General features: G+C 39.3%; 1 protein-coding gene across 3 annotated transcripts in view; it reads left to right on the top strand.

Annotated features, from left to right (window-relative positions):
* Positions 1 to 22,965, top strand: part of CSMD1 (CUB and Sushi multiple domains 1) — a 2,076,272-nt gene that overhangs the window by 989,648 nt on the left and 1,063,659 nt on the right. For all 3 annotated transcript variants that reach the window (XR_003509135.1, XM_027530260.1, XM_027530259.1), the window contains exon 4: positions 8,476 to 8,670. Coding sequence is in view for 2 of the 3 variants with exons in the window: in XM_027530260.1 (XP_027386061.1) it covers positions 8,476 to 8,670 (195 nt within the window). In the remaining variant the exon portion in view is untranslated. The remainder of the gene's footprint in view (positions 1 to 8,475; positions 8,671 to 22,965) is intronic.

Below are 22,965 nucleotides of genomic sequence, written 5' to 3'. Positions count from 1 at the left end.
GTCAATAAAGCAGAAATAGATGTTTTTCTGGAACTCTCTTGCTTTTTTGATGATCCAAAAAGACATTATCAATTTGATCTCTGGTTCCTCTGCTTTTTTAAAACCAGCTTGAACATCTGGAATTTCATGGTTCACATATTGCTGAAGCCTCGCTTGCAGAATTTTAAGCATTACTTTACTGGCATGTGAGATGAGTGCAATTGTGGGGTACTTTGAGCATTGTTTGGCATTGCCTTTCTTTGGGATTGAAATGAAAACTGACCTTTTCCAGTCCTGTGGCCACTGCTGAGTTTTCCAAATTTGCTGGCATATTGAGTGCAGCACTTTCACAGCATCATCTTTCAGGATTTGAAATAGCTCAACTGGTATTCCATCACCTCCACTAGCTTTGTTTGTAGTGATGCTTCCTAAGGCCCACTTGACTTCACATCTCATGATGTCTGGCTCTAGGTGAGTGATCACACCATCATGATTATCTGGGTCATGAAGACCTTTTTTGTACAGTTTTTCTTTGTATTCTTGCCACCTCTTCTTAATATCATCTGCTTCTGTTAGGTCCCTACCATTTATGTCCTTTCTTGTGCCCATCTTTTCATGAAATATTCCCTTGGAATCTCTAATTTTCTTGAAGAGATCACTAGTCTTTCCATTCTGTTGTTTTCCTCTATTTCTTTGCATTGATCGCTGAGGAAGGCTTTCTTATCTCTCCTTGCTAATCTTTGGAACTCTGCATTCAAATGTGTATATCTTTCCCTTTCTCCTTTGCTTCTGGCTTCCCTTCTTTTCACAACTATTTGTAAGGCCTCCCCAGACAGCCATTTTGCTTTTTTGCATTTATTTTTCTTGGGGATGATCTTGATTCCTGTCTCTTTTACAATGTCACGAACCTCCATCCATAGTTCATCAGGCACTCTGTTTATCAGATCTAGTCCCTTAAATCTATTTCTCACTTCCCCTGTATAGTCATAAGGGATTTGATTTAGGTCATAACTGAATGGTCTATCATGGGCATCACTAAATGGTTGACATTGAAATCAGATTGATTATATTCTTTGAAGCCAAAGATGGAGAAGCTCTATACAGTCAGCAAAAACAAGACTGGGAGCTGACTGTGGCTTGGATCATGAACCCCTTATTGCCAAATTCATGTAGTTCAGACATTTCCTAATATCTTGTATGACTTCCTCTTTAACCATTAATTAATTAGATGTTGGTTGAGAGTTTTGTTCAAGGCTTCTATAACCTTAGTGATTTTCTGTCAATTATGAGAGTAGTTTGGTAATCCCAACTATAATTAGTTTTATTAAATTCTCCTTGTAATTCTGTCAGTGTTTGCCCATATATTTAGAAGCTTTGTTATTAGGCACATAAATGTCTAGGAGTGTCCACCTTTTTAACATTAGATGACATCCCTCTGTGCATTAAAACTGTGTGTGATATTAGCATAGGAACTTAAGTGTTCTTTTGATTAATGTAAGAATTTTTATTAGTATTTTTCATTTTCTTTTGTCTCTTTGCACCTTTAAAGTGTGTTTTTTTGGCATTAGTGTATCATTGGCTTATTTTATTCCAGTCTAACAGTTTCTGCCTTTTTTCCCCATGTCTAGTTAAGGTGCTTGATCTTCACTTTCATCAAGACAAAGAATACAATTAGAGTAACTGTTTTAATACTGCTGTCTACTAATTCAACCATCTATGTCATTTCTGGCTATTTTTTTTATTATTCTTCTTACTCCTCATTATGAATTTTATTTTCTTGCCAGTTATCATGCTTAATTGGACCCCAAACATTGTGAATCTTAATTTAGAGGATGCTAGATACTTTTGTATTCCCCCAAATATTTTTTGTATGTTGTTAAACTTCTTGGGACAGTTTGATCCTTACAAATACTACTTTCTAAGACTTCATGAAGAGCAAGTCAAGTTGGAACCTCAGTTGAGCTTTTAAGTAGCTCATTTATTTGCAGGTTTGTGGATCTGATGCTCTGAATTCTGTCCACTGAGCCATGAAGGTGTCTGTTTTCACTGTTGGGAGCAGGTATTCTGCTCAGCCATGAGAGTGTCTGGGCACTTTTGCCTCCAATCCCTTAGTAATTCTTCCATTAGCCTTGGTCATTTTCTTACATACATGCACTAGTAAGCACTCCACCATGTTCAGGAGGGGCTCTGCAGGTCTCTGGAGCCCTGGCTCCCTTGTAAACTTCAGCCTCCCTGACATTTGGGTTCTCATCTCTGCCTCCTCAACTCAGGAAGACCATCAGTCTCTCCCTGGGTTTCCACTCCTATACCTGGGATCCCTGCCCTCTCCAGGGAATCTGCTGGGGAGGATTTAAGGACTCTCACTTGATTCCTATCCCTCAGAATCATGATCCGACAATGACTGATGCCCGAGGCTTTAAAAGTAATTTAAAGCAATAACAAATTTTGACTTTTTTTTTCAAATTTCATTAAACATTGTTACTCCAACTTAGCCAAAGAAATATTGTAGTGAGATTATTTTTTTTAATTTAAATTAATGAAATGAACAGTGACTAAGAAAGAGTTTAGAATTGTTTTCTAGGGTCACTTTAATTTAGTTTTGTTAACCACCCCTCATTGTGTTTAATATAATATTTAACTTTTGGAACAGATTGTATTATCCTTGTTACATGGTTATCGTGTGTTAGAGAGTAAATAGGAGCAGCATTTGGCATAAGACAGAGGTCATTTCAGTCAGTTCTTGAGTGGTTGCTGGCATCTTTGCTCTCGTCAACATGATAATCTGCGAGGGCTTGTAGTAATGTTTGTTTCAGTATCTTTTTCTTTACCTTATAGAAATACTGAGACACTTGCAAGTGGCTGAACATCCATTTGCTGAGTGTAAAGTTTACTTTTGAGAAGAATAAAGATGATCATAAAAATTGTATATCTGCTTGTGTCTTTTTTGGGAGAATCTGGGATCCACCATGTGGTGGGAGTATATGTAAATTTACCTGAAAAAAGTCATGTACATGCAAGTTTCTGTTCAGTAATTCAGTGATAATGGAAAGTTCCCCTGGTATTATTACTTATTGCTATGCTTGTTTTGTATGTCAATCACTTATGCTTAATTTTCAACTGTGGATATTACCAGGCATATTCTTCCATGATTGCTTCTCAGCTTGACTCCCAGGCTCTCTGATCTTGATTTTAACTTTTTGGCTATTTTTCCATTTTGTTTAATAATTAACCCCCTCCTCCCATTAACTTTGGTATTTCAGCAGATTTATGTCTGGCCCCCAGTTATTTTTCTTTTATATCCCCTCCGTTGTTACTCTCTAAATTAGAGAGGAAACTTAGCATTTTTCTGGTCCTTCCCTCTTTTCTTGCTGACTCTAGGGTTCATTCATGGAGTTGCTGAAGAGAGAATGACAAGACACTCACGTTCACAAGTAAACTTACTCTACCACATCCGTGGCCTTCATGGCCTCTCTTCCTGGGTCACCATCATAAATTCTTCTTGTGGCTGTTTCTTCCTCAGTAGTTCATTCTTAGTTCCTTGGTCCTAGATTTACAGTCATTTATGTCTAGATTGGAGAAGGAAATGGCAACCCACTCCAGTGTTCTTGCCTGGAGAATCCCAGGGACGGGGGAGCCTGGTGGGCTACCGTCTATGGGGTCTCACAGAGTTGGACATGACTGAAGCGACTTAGCAGCAGCAGCAGCATATCTAGATTGATGCCTGTGCTGTTTGGGGTGGTAAAGGTCCAACTGCTCATAGATACAGGTTAGTGAAGTGAAGACAACTTCTTCTTTAAAGATATATACCCGTGAAAGATCAACCAGAAAAATTAAAGACCGTGAGTTCATCCCAGGGGTCACCTGACCGTACATGCTTCCTTGCATTCCCCACAGTTATTTCACAAAGCATCATTTTGCAACAAGCATTTTTGTATTCTCATTTCTTACAGGCTTATAATGTCTTAAAACTGCTATTCAAAATCTTTTTAAAATCCAGCCCCTAGATTTCAAATCCATCTGCCAACTGGTCTTTTTGCTTGTGTTAACTTTGTTACCCAGTCCCGCCTAGTCCCTTTGTCCCATCCTGCAAATTTACCTGACAGCTTGAAATGTATTTTTTAAAAGCTATGTAATCATTTTGCCTTCAGTTTTACATGGGGAAATATCGTAACGCTCCCTAATCCTTATATTCCTGTTACTATTATCAAACAAAGCTCTACCGAGAACATGGCTGATTTAATGGCATTTTATCATTTTTCTTGCTTTTTGCAATGACAGCAGTTTCTTGTAGTTTACTGTAGTGCTGAAGAGCAGAAATTCTGGATCCATCATGTGCAAACCCTATCACCAGTACTTGCCAGCTGTGTGGCCGTGAGAAGGTTGCTTAACCTTTCTGTGCTACAGTACCTTCCTCTATGAAAGGGGATAATAATGGTACTTCATATATACTGTTAATATATGTAAACCACTTAAAACAGTGTCTAGCGCATCACATGTGCTGTGTGTAACTGATTATTACTAAAATAGAGCAAGAATAAGGAAGAATTAACGTGGCTAAAAAGTGGAGTGTCTTTCTCTTTTGCTTCCCCTTTTAATGACTGTGTTCTTACTTTAATGACAACATTGACTCTAGCAGACTTTTTCTGGTTTTATTGTTTCTGAAATTGGTATTTATCAGAACCCCTGCATACTTTTAAATTTGTTTGATTTCTCTGAAGTCCACGTGGTGCTTTAGAACTGGGAAAGTAAATTTGAAATTGCTAATATATCTATTGAGTGCTTCCTCTGTTCCATGTGCCCAGCTAGCTATTGATTCTGCTTTACATCACACCCATTACTAGGTTTTGTTTTTCATTCCTCTCATCAAGACATAGAGACTGAGACTTTGTCCAACCTTATAGGTGTGTTTCTGGAGTAGAAACATGCATTTTTCTGACACCGATTCCCATAACCCACCATGCTGGGTGCTTTTCTATAGCCATTTGCCAGAACTGCATCCTTTCTTTAAAAATAATCTTTCTGTATTAATTTGGCCAAACCTTACCGCTTTCCACCTTGAAGTCTGCTTAGAATTCACTGCTCTTTGAGTTCTTCTCATCCAGAGCCTGTAAATTTTCAGGAGTAATATAATATCTTCACAGCATGTCCCCCACATGTGGTTCATCACATGGACAAGGAGAGCTTGGCAGTGGATACATTAAACGGTTGCTCCCGCTACTTGAGGACCCCTCCTTGCTCTTGGTGCGTATCTGCTCTCTCTGCACCTTCTTGTCCCACCAAATGGCCATGGCTCAGAGAATCGGTGCAGAGGGTAAATGGCAGGTTTCAAGACTTGAACATCTGACTTCTAAAAGTGTTTCTGAATATGAGTATAATCAGGTGGTTCGAATCCTTCCCGAAGGTCGCAGGAGGGAGTTCAGGACAAGCAATCTGTGGACAAACACACCATATACTGTTGGTTTTTATTTTCAGGGTTGTGTGTCAGGTGGGTATTTGGAGTTTTATTTCCTTAAGCTCCAGTGAGACTCCAGGAAAGATAGAGTGTAAACAAATTGTCTGACATACACCCTGGGGGACCCAGTTTCCACATGAACACACCTAATGAAATTTCCTTAATTGTGCACATCCTGCTAAAAATGCTGCTGTGCCTGATGAATTGCAGGCTTCTGTTCACCAGCCTTTTATCCTGTTTTGTGATGAATATAAATACTGTATTTTTAGTTGCAAGTTTCCATGTGTCTTCTGAAATGGGATTTGATATGGCATCCATTTAATGATTGAAATGCTTAGGCCTAAGGCTTAATGTGAGAGCCTCACGAAGTCACTGACTTGTGACCGTTTGTACTCGCCAAAGCAGAAGTATCGTAGAGGGGATTTCCATGAGTGTAATTGGAATGACAGCCTAGGTTTCAGGCCCCGGGTGTGCAGACTTGGCTCCATGGGGTCCGATGGATGGAAGCCTGCCACAAGAGGAAAGAGCCATGCCCAGGGCTCCTTTCAGCGTTCTTTCACATTGACAAGTGTCTGCACCAGGTGCCCCTTCCCACCTCCCTAGTAGGAATGCCATTCTTGAAGCATCTGCAAGAGGGTGCACATGACTTCAAGGAATGATTAAAGCAAACTAAATGGAGAGTCCAAGTCAGCTCAGTAACATTTACTAAATACTTAATGTGTCCTCATTGCTCCGGGAGACACCAGAGACATTTGGTATCTTCAGGGAAACTGGCTCAAAAATTAGTTCAAATGAAATTGGCAGAAATGACAACAGAGTTGAATTTATTTATTTTAAATTAGTTTTTCCCAGCCACTGGATTTTCACATCTTGGCATTGTCTGCATGCCTGAGTTGTATATCTTGGTGTAGACCTATTATAATTTGTGTCCATTTTTCACAATTTAAGATATTTTTGTAATGTTTTAATGAAACGACTGATGCTTTTGTAACATTATGGGCATGTTTTCATTTCTGTGTTTGTTTGCAACTAGAAGTAAATGTTTTAAATCATCCTTAATAATTTCTATTCACTCATTGACACTATTCACATTAAAATGTTAATACTTTTTTCCTAAAATAAGATCGATTGAAATAAAAATTCTCATTCTGAACAAATGCCAAAAGCATTCATATTAGTATATCTCCCCAAACCCCCTTTCCTTTTCTCTCTCCATTTGTGATACAGTTTCAGCCAGCCCAGGTCTCACGACTGTCTCTGATTGTAACAACCCTAAGTTAGGCTGGCTGACAGATATCCCAGGGCATAAAATAAAGTGATTCTCCAAGATAGAATTGGAAATTTTCTGCCTTTGAAAGTCATAGACAAATTCCAAAAAGTTAAAATTGTTTTTAAACAACATTTTAAAAATAGACTTATTGCCTTTGGGATAGTGAATGCAGGCTTAAAAACAGAATTTCTTTTTTATAAAAGACAACAAAGATGGTTATAGATTATACTGAATTATTTTCTATTACGTTATCAAACAGTTTTTTGAAGGCTATTTTCAGAAATTATTTTCTAAAAACTAGAGGTGTGCAAACTTTGACTATGTAAGTAATAATTTCACAAGCATGTTAATAACATTAAACATTTAAACTATGGCATTTGTTTTGTAAGTGTTTCTAAATAGCTTAGTTCATATGTATTTAAATTATATAAAAATAAAATTAATCTTTGAAATAAATGAAATTTCGTCCCCATTTACTGGGAAAGATCTGTTTATCTCTCAGCCTAAAAACAAAGAAAAAAGAAAAACTTCTCTGTATTTTATATATATATATATTGCAAAGTATGCTCCTATACTAATGCAAAAAAAAAAAAAAAGGATACAGAAGTAGAACAGTTTTGTTCATTTGGAAGTATTTTTTTATTTGTAAATCATTTCTTTTTTAAATAGTAGGATCCTTTGCTTATTTGAATTCTACATCATAGCAGCTAATTTACAGATGATATGCTAAATATAACCAGAAATATGGCAACAATAGCCAACAATTCTCCACTTTGTCTATTCAGTCAAGTTCAAAATTTCGTTCTATGAGTATGAAACAGCATCATGTCCATGTGGTTGGAAAGCAGCTGAATTAAACAGAGAGTGCTGTCAGTGGGAACAGTGAGAAGGCCAGGCAAGACCGGAACCAGGGCTGCCTTGTTGAAACACAGATGAAGACAGTGCCTGCTTTGTCAGAGCCTACACCTGAAACTTTGTTGTCAGTCAGTTGCTCTAAATGCATAGAGCCTTACAGATGGCCGGGAATATAATAGCAGTACAATGTTTATGAAAGTCGGATAGATTAGCAAATGAGATTTTTAATTTATTCTTTAATTCAGTTATTTATCCATCAAACACTGATTGAACATTTATTACTGGTGTGTGTCAGGCAGTGCTGGTCTCGGGGAATAAGGAAAAATATAGCATGCATATCCATTCATGTGCTTCTGTTAACGATTTTTTCAGCTATCTATATTCTGCTATATTATCTAATTGCTAATTCTATAGGATTGTAGAATCTCATTATTAGGAAAATAATCTAGGCATCATATAGAAAATTGAATCTAAGCAGAACTGTATTTTTTCCTCTTAACAAAATCCACTTAATTATATATCATATATATGTGTGTGTGTGTATGTGTGTGTGTATATATCTATATCTATCTATCTATCTATATATATATATAGAAGGAAATGACAACCCACTCCAGTATTCTTGCCTGGAGAATCCCATGGACAGAGGCATCTGATGGACTATAGTCCATCGGGTTGCACAGAATTAGACACAACTGAGTGTGCATGCATACACATATATTTTTACAGGAGAACAAAATTGTAGATTTTATACAACATGAATCCATTTCGCTACTTGCATTTTAGGCAAAATTAAGATAGCTAGATTTGATAACTTAAGTAATTCAAATGAGGTCTATGTTTTGTGATATAGACTGATATCAGTAGAAAATCTTCCTTTAACTTATGTTTCTTTCTCTTTTGTTTTTCTTCCCAATAGTTTTACCCAGCCACACATGTGGAAATCCTGGGGAAATCCTGAAGGGAGTCCTCCACGGGACACGATTCAACATAGGAGACAAGATCCGATATAGCTGTCTCTCTGGCTACGTCTTGGAGGGCCACGCCATCCTGACCTGCATCGTCAGCCCTGGGAACGGGGCCTCCTGGGACTTCCCAGCCCCATTCTGCAGAGGTAAGTGCCCGGGTGGGGAGGGCGTGATGTGCTCCCACCTGGATTGAACAAGTGACTTTGGAAATGATGTTGGGAAAATTTCCACTTAGCAAAAGCAAGATACGGCATGCTGGGTCTTTCCATGTCAGTTTGTTCTGTTCCCAATAGCGATATTATAAGTTACCTAAGAAACCACATTGTTGTTCATTCGCTAAGCCAGGTTCGACTCTCTGCGACCACGTGGACTGCAGCATGTCAGGCTTCCCTGTCCTACACTGTCTCCTAGAGTTTGCTCAAACTTATGTCCATTGGGTCGGTGATATCATCCAAATGTCTCACCTCTGTCACCTCCTTCTCTTCCTGCCCTCAATCTTTCCCAGCATCACCATCTATTCCAGTGAGTTGGTTCTTTGCATCAGGTGACCAAATATTGGAGCTGCAGCACCAGTCCTTCCATTGAATATTTAGGGTTGATTTTCTTTAGGATTGACTGGTTGGATCTAACTTGCTGTCCAAGGGACTCTCAGGAGTCTTCTCCAACACCACAGTTCAAAAGCATCAATTCTCTGGCACTCAGCCTTCTTTATGGTCCAGCTCTCACACCTGTACATGACTATTGGAAAAGTCATAACTTTGACTATACGGATCTTTGTCAGCAAAGTGAGATCTTTGCTTTTTAATAAGCTGTCTAGGTTTGTCATAGCTTTCCTTCTAAGGAGCAAGTGTCTTTTAATTTCATGGCTGCAGTCACTGTCTGGAGTGATTTTGAATCCCCCCAAAATAAAATTTGTCACTGATTCCATGAAGTGATGGTATCAGATGCCATGATGCCATTTAGTGTTTTGAATGTTGAGTTTTAGGCTAGACTTTTTACTCTCCTTTTTTGCCCTCATCAAGAAAACATGATGACTGGACCCTAAAAAGTCAGTAACAAATACAGATGCATTCTTTAAATACCAAGTTTTCTTCATCCTATTTCTGAAATTCTGTGGAATTCTGCACATTTTAATTACTTCTCATAGCAGTCTAAGATTTAGTATACTTTTTTTTTTTTTTTGGTCTTCTTTGAAGTTTCTTTCTTTTTTTTTTTAATCTTTTTTCTCATTAAGAATGGCAGATGTTCCTTGATAATTAAATTATATCACAGAAAGGCTCTTTCAAAACTCTTATTTGGAGACAGACCATAGAGGAATGCTCTAGTCCAAGTGTTCCTCTTCATGGTTTGGTACAAGGTTGGACTCAGTTTCTTTTTAGAAACCTTTGGTTTTCAGCCTTTTCTGTGATGTTATTTTCGTGATCCAGTAACTTTAGGAAAGAACATACTTTCACTCTTAGGTTTTGACTTTTCTAAGAAAAACTCACCTTATGATGTCAAAAATAATAGTGTAGCTTACATTTGTGTGTGTGCTCAGTTGTGTGACTCTTTGCAACCCCATGGACAGCAGCCCACCTAACTTAACATTTATTGATTACTTAATGTAATTCAGAAAGTTTTTGGAGTGTTTTACCTGAATCATATCACTAAATTCTCATAAGACCTCAGTGAAATAATGAATGTTCATGCTCATTTCACAGATGAAGAAGCACGATTTTAATTTTCCAAAGTTTCCAAAGATAGTACATGATGAGTTAAAACTCAAATTCATGACTGCCTTTTCAAAATTGAAGTGTGTTTGATATAAAATATTATGTTAGTTTCCAGTGTACAGCAAAGGGATTCAGCTATATCTATTTGTATATATTATACATTTTTATTCTTTTTCCATTATAGTTTATTACAAGAACCATGTCTGACTTTTTTTTTTAATTTTATTTTTTAACTTTACAATATTGTATTGGTTTTGCCGTATATCGACATGAATCCACCACAGGTATACATGTGTTCCCCATCCTGAACCCTCCTCCCTCCTCCCTCCCCATAACATCCCTCTGGGTTGTCCTAGTGCACCAGCCCCAAGCATCCAGTATTGTGCATCGAAACTGGATGGCAACTCGTTTTATATATGATATTATACATGTTTCAATGCCCTTCTCCCAAATCATCCCACCCTCTCCCTCTCCCACGGAGTCCAAAAGACTGTTCTATGCATCAGTGTCTCTTTTTCTCTCTCATATACAGGATTATTGTTACCATCTTTCTAAATTCCATATATATGCGTTAGTATACTGTATTGGTGTTTTTCTTTCTGGCTTACTTCACTCTGTATAATAGGCTCCAGTTTCATCCACCTCATTAGAACTGATTCAAATGTATTCTTTTTAATGGCTGAGTAATATTCCATTGTGCATATGTACCACAGCTTTCTTATCCATTCATCTGCTGATGGACATCTAGATTGCTTCCATGTCCTGGCTATTATAAACAGTGCTGCAATGAACACTGGGGTACATGTGTCTCTTTCAATTCTGGTTTCCTCAGTGTATATGCCCAGCAGTGGGATTGCTGGGTCATAAGGCAGTTCTATTTCCAGTTTTTTAAGGAATCTCCACACTGTTCTCCATAGTGGCTGTACTAGTTTGCATTCCCACCAACAGTGTAAGAGGGCTCCCTGCTCTCCACACCCTCTCCAGCATTTATTGCTTGTAGACTTTTGGATCGCAGCCATTCTGACTGGTGTGAAATGTTACCTCATAGTGGTTTTGATCTGACTTTTTAATCCATATATGTAAGCAGGCAGATTCACAGCCTTAAGTCATCATATCAAAGTGTATCGTTTCCATCAGTATGTTTGTGTTTTAGTGTATGCTATATAATGAATACTTTTGTCTGTTTTAATTAACTTATTTATTTTAATTGGAGGATAATTTCTTTACAATATTGTGGTGGTCTTTGCCATACATTGACACAAATCACCCATGGGTGCACACGTGTCCCCCCATCCTGAACCCCCCTCCCCACCCCATCCTTCTGGGTTGTCCCAGAGCACCAACATTGAGTGCTCTGCTTCATGCATTGAACTTGGACTGGTCAACTATTTTACATATGGTAATATACATGTTTCTATGTTATTCTCTCAAATCATCCCACCCTTGCCATCTCCCACATAATCCAAAAGTCTGTTCTTTGTATCTGTGTCTCTTTTGCTGCCTTACATATAGGATCATTGTTACCATCCTTCTAAATTCCATATATATATGCATTAATATATATGTATTAATACATATTAATACTAATACGTATTAATATATGTATATTAATACACATATTAATATGTATTAATGTACTATTAATTTTAATATTAACATTAGTATTAATATAATATGTATTAGTGTTTCTCTTTCTGACTTACTTCACTCTGTATAATAGGCTCCAGTTTCATCTTCTGCTCTATAACTGACTCAAATGCATTCTTTTTTATAGCTGAGTGATATTCCATAATGAATACTTTTCTATTTTTTTCATTATCTGGGTAAGATGTGGCAAGCTCATGAGATGTTTCTGATGTTAATTGTCCTAGGAATAGCATATTGGGGCTTCCCTGGTGGCTCTACAGTAAAGAGTCTGCCTGCAAATGCAGGAGATGGGGGTTTGACCCCTGAGTGGGGAAGATCCCCTGGAGAAGGAAATAACCCATTCCAGTGTTCTTGCCTGGATAATCCCATGGACAGAGGAGCCTGGAGGGCTACAGTCCATAAGGTCACAAAGAGTTGGATAGAACCGAGCAACTAAACAATTGTCAAGCTACTACTGCTGCTGCTATTACTGCTAATGATACTGGTATTATTACTACTGCTGTCACAGTAACTACAGCTGCTTAACTGGTGCATGGTGCTTACTTATTATGAGCGAGGCATTCCTCTTTCCTGTTTAAGCTTCATGGTAGGTATTTTATTAAAGAATCATCTTACAAATAAGGCACCTAAGCGTTAGATGGGAAAATAACTTGTTCAAGATATTCCATCTCAGAGTGGTTGGGATTCAGATACACCATGTTCAAACCACCACTGTGCCCTAGAGAAATTCCTATCATGGGCATCTTATACCTCATCCATCGTTCTTCCTGAAATGCTCATTTCTTTGCATGTTCCTCGGGTCTGTTATCTCTCACGTCTTTTTTCCCATACTGCTATTATTTTCTATCTTTTGTTGTCAAAAGGATGATGCCCTTAAAATCCAGAATCTCCACCCTCGTCTTTTCATTGATTTCCCTCGACTCGGTGACCCCATTTGAGGACACTGCCATGTGGGTCTCCTAAATGTACACTTTCTTCCTTCTGTCTCCCCTTGTGCCTCTGAAATTCCCATTAACTCTGTGAAACATTAGAATCACTGTTCTCCCCTGCTCACCACTCTTCCTCCATTAAACTTTCATGCATCACCATTCCCTCTCCAACTTTCCCTTTCCAGGCATTGTCTTTCCTTCTCACCCAGACCTCCTTCACGTTGGTTAAATGACTCCATGTCTAGAATGTCTACCTCCACCCTACATTCTCCTCCTTAATTCCACTTCCCACCCCCAACACACACACACACACACACACACACACACACACACACACACATACACACTTCATCATCACCCATTCCTCTTTCAGTCAGACCACCTCAGTGATTCAGTAAGAGGTTGCACTTAGTTCAACCTCTTCAAAGAGCTGCCCCAATGCCACCTTCCCTTGTCTTAACTGACTTGTCCACTTTCATCTCTTAGAATTCCATTTGTTCAGTCATTCAGTCATGTCTGATTCTTTGCAACCCCTTGGACTGCAGCACGCCAGACTTCCCTGTCCTTCACTGTCTCCTGGAATTTGCTTTTTAGTGTCAGAGACATGGATGTTATGCTTTTTTCTTCATCACACGATGCTTTGCTTGGGTTGACTCCCCCAAGGCCAGTTGTGTGCATCTCCCAAGACCTGTGTTCCTCTCACCCCGCTTGCCATCCCCCCAGGGTGACACAGGAAACCAGCAAATGCTACCGAGCAAGGTTTCTTCCCAAAGAGTCCCTTACCAGTTCACCACTAGAAATCCAAACATTCACTTTTTCCTGTTACAAAGTTTTCCCTTTCATCTCCCTTAGAGCCATAAACCTTACTTAGTTGTCAAGTTCACACTTGAGTCCAAATTTTAGTCAGTTTTTAAAAAAAAAAAAAATTACTGAAACATTACAACCCATTTTTTAATTGCTGTAAGAAAACACAAGTCCTTTGTCTTTAGCATTTGTTTCATTGGTATTTTATATTTTAATCTATATCTTGAGAGTATTTCCTCAATGAGTTTTTAACCTGTCAGGAGATCGTTCATAGTCATAAAAACTGTGACTGTATCTTGGCTTTCTCTGTGCCTTAAAAGTTACCCTTATCCATAGCCACTTGCCCTTAATGCTGTATTTAACCCCCCATCCCAACATCTAGTTGATAAATAGAAATGTGCTAGGCATCTGATGAGGAGTTATTATAAACAAGAAAATGAAATAGTAAATGTAACATCAATTATGCCAGTTTCCATTTTCCTCACATCTCCCAAGCATTTCCTTCTTAATTGGAGGGTCTTTACTAATTTCACAACTTGTAAACCTCAGAAAGTTAAAGTTGATATAACTTTCAGCTCATAATCTTTTCCTATCTTGTCATCAATTTATTAAATCCCAACTCTATCACAGTGCTTTTTAAATGATCAATCTCTTCTGTATCATAGATTATTAAATTAATGCTTAAATTTTGCTTTTCTAGATGCTTGGGGTCATAACATTTCAATGGGAATTAAGTTTGACATAATTATTTTATGAAACAAATCTGAAAGATACAACACAGTTTGTCATTGATGTTGGATAACTGTATCTTAAAAAAAAATCAATGATCTGATTCTTATAAATGTTTAGATGTGGCATATCTGGAAGAGATTAATTTCAGCAATGTGGACTTAGATAATTTTCAAAAATAAAATTAATGTAATTTCTGCTTCCCCAACATTCTGGTTATTTTGTTCCAGAAATTGCTTGAGGAGTCTTCTTAATAGTGCTACAACAGTACCACCGAATCTCTGCAGTGAGCATTTGCTAGTGTTGAAAAATTTACATTATAGCTCCAAGTGGCAGCATTTACCTGAACAATGGCACTTAAATGTGTGTACCTTTTCTAGAGTCACATAGTGCTCTTTGGAGAAAAAGGATATAACCATGTATTTAGTAAAGTGAATGCATGATGAAGTGGGAGGCCAGCCAGATCTACTTAAAGCCTATCCCCTTCAACAGGAGAGCAGCATCAAGCTGACTTCTTTCAAGGATGAGGACTTGGACCTTCTCCTTCTCCATCTTCTTCATTTATCCTTGAGTTTGCACCTAAATCTAATCTAATCTTAAACTAAATCTAATCTAACCTAATCTTTTCTAATCTCCCCTCATTATTGGCTGTTGTCCCAATTGTCTCTTCTAGTCTTTACAAAGATGTCCTTTTTCTGTTTGTGCAGTTATGTATATTTAGACGAGAAACAAAAGGGTTTGAAAAGAAAAAAAAAAAAAAGAAAAACTACATACATTCAATAATGCATATTCTCATCTCAGGCAGGGGCTCGCGACTGTTCAACTTGACATGCCTACCCAAGAAAAACTCCAGGTCCTCAGCATTTAGAGGCTCCACTGGTGGCTCAGATGGTAAAGAATCTGCCTGAAATGTGGGAGACCCAGGTTCAATCCATGGGTTGGGAAGATCCTCTGGAGAAGGAAATACCAATCCACTCCAGTATTCTTGCCTGGAGAATTCCACAAACAGATGGGCCTGGTCCATGGAATCACAAAGAGTCAGACACAACTAAGTGACTAACACTTTCTTTCTTTAGTATTTAGGTCAGCGTGGTTTGCTAGAAATATAACGTGATCCAAAAGTGAGAGCCAACTATGTAATCAAAATTTCCTAATAACTACATTGATAAAGTAAAAAAAAAAAAAAAAAAAAAATCTGCTGTGTTTAATTTTAAAAATGTACTTTTTTAACCCAACATAGCCCAATTATGATCATTTCAATATGTAATCAATATAAAATATTAATGAAGTAGTTTGCACATTTTTTCCATACTAGTCTTCAAAACCTGGCATGTAATTCAGTTACGACATTTCTCAAGGTTGATAGAACCACATTTCAGGTTCTCGTTAGCTATGTATGCTAGTATCTCCTGTTTCAGAGGGCTTGGACACAGCAAGCAGAGGAATTTTAGTTTTCTTTTTTTCCTTCCACAGCAGTTGCTAATGTATGCAGAGTCCTGGTGCTTTGCCTACATTTTACTCATGATGTAGGTTTCAGTAGACAGCGGTAAGTTTCATGACAAGGACTCACAAGAAAATGGGTCTGAAATATACGAATCTACGCCATTGTCTAATCCCATGGGTGGAGGAGCCTGGTAGGCTGCAGTCCATGGGGTCGCTAAGAGTCGGACACGACTGAGCAACTTCACTTTGACTTTTCACTTTCATGCATTGGAGGAGGAAATGGCAACCCACTCCAGTGTTCTTGCCTGGAGAATCCCATGAACAGGGGAGCCTGGTGGGCTGCTGTCTATGGGGTCGCACAGAGTCGTACACGACTGAAGTGACTTAGCAGCAGCAGCAGCAGCACGCCATTGTCTGATTGGAATTCTTCCTTTTAGCTTCTTCGCAGTTACTGAGACAGACTTGAGCTGAATAGCAGCAGACAGGAGAAGTCTATTTTCACAATTACTTTTAAGGCAGAAGATAAGGGTGAGCCTAGTTCTGCATTAATCCAAACAGGTTTCTCAAAAAGAACCTCATTTCAGATGCTGTCTTATTTTGGGAAGAAATGGCACTGGGATCTAATGAACGAAGATTATGGAAAACTTTGAAGGAGAGACTGATTAGCTAGTGGAGTAAGCAGAGAATTGAAAACAGTTTCATGCATGTGTGGCTCAAGATATATAAAGAATACAATTAAGAGAACTCTAGGGAGAAAACAAACTATTAATAGGTTCAGTTCTGAAAGATAGTTGTTACAATCTATGTTACTGTAAGTACATTGGATTCCTGTACCACATGTCTTTCCCATCTGTAAACTACTACATATACTTCAGTAAGATATTCACACAACAGCCTAGCTCCAGAGACCACATACCCAGTCTCTACACAGTAATGTCAATAGACAAGCAAAGATTTTGGAAAGATGATATTCTCAGCATTAGTATGAAGATGAAATGGCGTATGCAAAACAGCCTGCAAAGTCTTTAAACTGTAAAGAAGGTAAATGGAACATAGGTGATATAGCATGAAGTTTATGGGCTGTGTGGTGTTATTTTCTCTCTGTCCTCAGTTTTCCTCCCTGTATAATAGTTTCTATTTCCTAGGTCTGTTGGAAAGGTGAAATGAAATACTCCATATAAAATCCTTAAAGAGACATCAACACAATGAAATTCTATATGTATTAGCTGTTGCAATTACCATCTCGATCTTCTCCCCCTTCCAATCTTGAAAGCAAATTCAGATTTCAGATTTCAGTGATTGGAGACAAATCACAAGAAAAAAAAATTGAAAGTAAATTCATATAAATTATATGATGCTGCTGCTGCTAAGTCGCTTCAGTCATGTCCAACTCTGTGCGACCCCATAGACGGCAGCCCACTAGGCTCCTCTGTCCCTGGGATTCTCCAGGCAAGAATACTGGAGTGGGTTGCCATTTCCTTCTCCAATGCATGAAAGTGAAAAGTGAAAGTGAAGTCGCTTAGTCGTGCCTGACTCTTAGCAACCCCATGGACTGCAGCCTACCAGGCTCCTCCATCCATGGGATTTTCCAGGCAAGAGTACTGGAGTGGGGTGCCATTGCCTTCTCCAAATTGTCTTAATGCTACTGGCTCCTAAGCAAATGTTTTTTATGCTTTATTGGAGTTCTTTAGAATAAAAAAGAGAGACTACCAGGCTCATTTAAGAAGAAAAAATGAATAGAGATTCAGAAAAGGAGTGAGCACCTACTGAAGGGTGAGTCTATGTCAGAACAGGCCATTGTGTTCACATGTAACTATGTGGATTGCAATAATGAGACAAAAATCACATATCCAGCATGCATGGAGATATATACGAGTATATAAATAGCATGATGGTATCGAAAATATAGATGTAATAATAGTCAGATGGAGATTATATCTAGATTCATTTTTCTTAAGGGTCTAATAAATCAGGTTCAAAGTATTTTTAATAAGGTTTGACATAAAACAGCAAAGTTCTATAAAGCAATTATCCTTCAATAAAAAATTAATTAAAAAAAAAGAAGACAAGTCGCTTCAGTCATGTCTGACTTTCTGTGACCCCATGGACTGTAAGCCACTAGGCTTCTATATCCATGGGATTCTCCAAGCAAGAATACTTGAGTGGTTGCCATGCTCTCCTCCAAGGGATCTTCTCAATCCAGGGATGGAACCCATGTCTCCTCCATCTCCTGCATTGACAGGTGGGCTATTTACCACTAGTGCCACCTGGGAAGCCCCAGAGGAATACATAGGTTAGTATCAATTATCAAATGATAAGACATTTCTGCTTGGTCATTCAAAATGTAGATTTTTAAGAAAAAGATGTGGTAACAATTAAACCTATATCAGTAATCGAACATCAGGTATCATTCAAATGCTTTACAAATATCTTGTATTTAATGTTCACCAGGACCCCGGCTTCCCTGGTTTCTCATATGGTAAAGAATCTGTCAGCAATGCAGGAGAACTGGGTTCAATCCCTGGGTCAGGATGATCCCCTGGAGAAGGGAATGGCAACCCTCTCCAGTATTCTTGCCTGGAGAATCCCACGGACAGAGAAGCCTGGAGGGTACAGTCCATGGGATCACAAACAGTCAGACATGACTGAGATACTAACATTTTCACTTTCTTTCATATCCCTGCAAGTTAGGTGTCCTCCTTGGTCTTGTTTTTCATGCAAAGAGTTTCGGGCACAGAGGCATGAGGTCACATAGTGGTAAGTGGGAGAGGCTGAACTGTGACCTGGGATCTTATTCTATCAGTCCCTACAATGCTCGGCCTGTTCCCTTTCAATTTAAAAGAAAGAATAAAAATAGGTTTCTTTAAAGAAGAGACCTATGCTTTCATTGGAGCACAAATTTTTGAAATGGGATTGAGCAAACAGATATTTTCCTCCTGACAAATTATTCCCCGATCCCCGAGGAGCCTGGGAAGGGGAGAGGAGAACGTGGTCCCTGCTCCGGGGAAAGCCGTGTGCCACCCGGTTTTCTCCTCAGGGGAGGGACGTTGCTGGGCCCCGCACCCTCCCGCTTCTCCGCCTGCTCCTTGTGCGGTGCGGGTGGAGGTGTCTGGCCGGCCTGCAGGCCCCCCTCGGGGATTACGAGCCTCAGAGGAGAAGCACAAAGGCAGGCCAACAGCAGCAGGGAGACGTGACCGCCCGTCCCCGTGTTGTGGTGGACGCTGCGGCTGTGGCGGCTTTCTGTGAGCTCTGTGGGGTGACACCAACTACAGCCTTGGGGCTCTCAGATGAACTCGATGTATCAGCGCAGCTCACGGGAGCCTCACGCCCACAGAGGGATGCTTGGCTGGAGGACCTTTCTCATATTTTACTCTGAAGGCTAGATGTGATTGGCTACAGCTGTTTCTTTATAGAGTTGGTCAGTCTTGGAGAAAAGGAGGTGGGTGGGCAGGGGTCTGCTCCCAGCCAGATAGTCCTCCTTTTGGAAACGGCTCTCTTTGCATTCAGTTGATCCTCTCTCCCCTCTCTCCACTGCAGCCCTAAATCCCCCCTACCCCCAACTTGTCCTCCCAGGAACCCTTGTTTAGGGGCAGAAAGGTGAGGCCTAGAGGATGCTGCTGGGCACGGGGATCCCAGTACCTGCAGCCAGGGGTTCTCTGGCTCCAGGTGAAGTGGACTTAGACACTTGAGGCAGGAAATGAACCACCTGACCCTTGGCTGGTTGATCATCCTTCCCTCCTTATTTTCCATTTTCAGCCAGCAGAGTCTTTTTTTGCCCACTAAGAATTATTTCAAGAAAAGCCACAGGGAAGTGTAGGCATGGCTCAGCATTTTATTTAGATCACACACCTCTGTGGCAGGTTTGTGTTAGGAACTTGGCGTGCATTAGTTGATCTTATCCTGTCCGGAAGTGTTCAAGTTTAATATTAATCCTCAGAACTTGCAGGTAAGGAACCTAAGCCTGTGTGATGTGAGGCATGCTGTCCAGAGCTGCAGAGACGGTGGGTGCAAAGGCAGGTCTCACACAGCGCCTCCTGCTTGGGGCAGTTAAGGACAGGTGTGTTTGCTTTTTCTATTTCACTCTGTTGAGAAGCATGACCTGCAAACCACTGAAAAATAGCTGTAAACGAATTATTAGCAGAGTCTATAGCTATTTACTCACTGAGGCTGTCACCTTGTCTCTCTGTCTCAACACATGCATTTAAGATAAATATTCACTGAAGAGTGTCAAAACCCATTGTCACTGTTATGTGATAGTTGGAAAGAGTACAGGATGTGGCAGCTGTTTTGCTTGTTTTAGAGAGTTGACGGATTTTATCCGTTTCAGGACAGTTGTATTTCCTTGGAACAATTAATGATAACAAGCAGAGATGCCATGAAATAGAGTGCCAGGAGAAGTCTTAGCAATACCCTTAATAAAACATGCTAAATAATGGATGCCATGTTTCATGTAAAGTTGCCTAAAGCTGCAAATTTCTTTAATTGGTAAGCCTTACATAATGTGACTGGAAACGACAACATGTCACTTGCCAGTGCCTTATGAAATGTCACTCAAGGTTTTTAATTGCAGACATCGTGCCACTGATGGGGAAGAGAAACTCTGGGAGAAGATACAGCCGGAGGGAGGCAGGGAGGGAGAGGAGTCATGCTTTTTCGTGGGTGTCAAACTCTGTGATATTTAAAACACAGCTGTGTTTTTATCAGTTATGTTACAGAGGTAATATTGTAAAAATGAATCTTAAATGATTAATCATGTCAGGACCAAGCATTGCAAAATAAGGTTGAATGGGATAGTCTTCATTTAAGAAACACAGCTCTGTATTAAGTGTGAACAGCTTTGGGGAGTTTAGTTTTCAGCACTTATCTATGTATACCAGGTAATAAACAACCCTAAGTCTCACCAATTGTTTTTAAATGTTGAAAATATATGTCAGTGTTATTATAGTAAATCTGGTGTGCATGCTTTGCATTTCACAAGGCTACAGGGCTTTCTGATAAGCACTTTTTTGTAATATTATCTCTCTGAATGCAATCTAACATTTTAAAGCATAATCGTAAGTGCCTGTATACCAGTTATTTTGAGGCCCAAGTTGCAGTATTTTTCCAAGATTTTTTCTCATGTAAATACCATCTTAGGTTGTAGGACTGAAGCTGTCTAGTGACCAAATTAATACTTCCCAAGGAAATGCCATTCCTTGTGATGGGCAGTGATGGAAGTGTTTACTAGCAAGGACCCTGTTTTCTTACTAGCTAAGACATCCTGGACAAGCTGTGTGCAAAGCCTCTGCCTGTGAATCTGTTGAATTGGATTCATGTTCCTTTTTTTTTTTTTTTTAAGTTTAATAGTGTTGATTCACAATGTTCTGTTAGTTTCAGGTGTACAACAAAGTGATTCAGTGTGGAATATGTGCATATATGTGTGTGTACGTGTGTATCTAGATTAATACAATTAATGCTTTAAATCTCATGGGACTGGTAAAGAGTAAATGAGATGCTGGAAGTACTCAGTATCAATAATGGCCATTATTATTGAAATCATTATTGCTGACAAGCTACAATGGAACAAAGGTGGAAACCAAAGGAAAGCAGTTCATCCTCTGAAACTCTCAGAGGCTAAAATCGTAGAACACAGTACATTTTGGTTTTATTTTTAAGATTGGTATTAAGTGATGAACATTTCAGTTTTAATTGACAGCATTTTCTTCTCAATATCCTCAATATTATACAAATTAATAGTTCTCTCTTTCCCCATAATTGAGCATAATGAGTGTTTCCAGTATTTGCTTCTACACATAATGCTATAATTAGTGTCTCTGTATATATAGCATTGCCTTTGTTTCTTCTGTTTAATTATTTCCTAAGGAAAGAATTCTTGGGATGTTATTTATGCTTTGCAAACTTGCTGAGCAAATTTCCATGCCACACATATTTTTACTACAATTACTCTTGGATTTGATGTTCGCATTTCCTTTTAATTTGCTGAGGATTTAATAGCATGAAAATGATGCCCCAAAGTTGGTTTTTTTTTTTTTTTTTTTTTTTTTATTTCCAGTAGACTATGCCTGCTGTCTATTTGTGTTTGTTCATTTAAGAAACATTTATGCAGGACAGACAAGATGTCAGATATATTTAACAGTCAGGTCAGTAGACTCTTTCTGTCAAGGGCAATAAAGTAAATGTTTCATGTATTTCAAGCCATATGGTCTGTGTTTCAGCTACTGTAGTCAGTAATTTTAGAGCAGAAGTCTCCAGTGACTACCTAAACAAACAGGCATGAGTGTTTCTACATGCATCCTGGGGTCTATTTACAATAATAGATACCAGGCTGCATGCGGCCCATAAGCTGTAGTCTGCTTACATAAATTCTTCGCTGGGGCTACAAAGTGAACAAAACAAGAAAAGCCCCAACTGCCATATCTTCGTGGGGAGAAGTGAAAGTCACTCAGTCGTGTCCAAATCTTTGTGACCCCATGGACTAGAATTCTCCAGGCCAGAATACTGGAGTGGGTAGCCTTTCCCTTCTCCAGGGGATCTTCCCAACCCAGGGATTGAGCCCAGGTCTCCTGCATTTCAGATAGATCTTTAACAGCTGAGCCACAAGGGAAGCCCTCATGGGTAGAGGTCGACCACATAAATCAAAACAAAAATGAGTAAAAACAAATCAATATGTCATATACCCAATTGTAATAATTGTTTACTTAAGTGTTGACAGACGCATTCACTGAGACAGTGCCCTCTGATTGAGCGGTGACTACTGCTTGGTTTGCCTAAGATAGTCCTGGTGTTAGCACTGGAGGTCCCCTGTCCTGGGAAACCACTATCTTTGGCCAACACAGCAATATTTGGACCCCTTGTAGGGGTGAGAGATTAAACGACATGAGAATGTTGAGAGCATGGTCGAGATCAAGGAAACAGCCAGGACTTTGATCCTGAGCAACCACAGGGTGAGTGAAGAGCAATGCAGAAGCCAGTATGGCTGGAATGTAGTGGACAGTGGCATGGTTGTGGGAGAAAAGATCAGAGGGGATGGATGCTGAGGGATTCTGGGGCCCTGTGGGCCATTATACAGAGCCGTATGGGAAGACATCAGATGGTTTTGGTGAGAGAAGCAGTGTCATTGCATTTTGAATTTAAGAGACTCACTCGGCTACTCTTTTGAGCCAAGAATGTGTGGTGG

The sequence above is a fragment of the Bos indicus x Bos taurus genome, chromosome 27, assembly GCF_003369695.1.
Source record: "Bos indicus x Bos taurus breed Angus x Brahman F1 hybrid chromosome 27, Bos_hybrid_MaternalHap_v2.0, whole genome shotgun sequence".
Classification (NCBI taxonomy): Eukaryota; Metazoa; Chordata; class Mammalia; order Artiodactyla; family Bovidae; genus Bos; species Bos indicus x Bos taurus.
The sequence above is the reverse complement of the archived record's forward strand: the minus strand, read 5'-3'. Positions and strand labels throughout refer to the sequence as shown.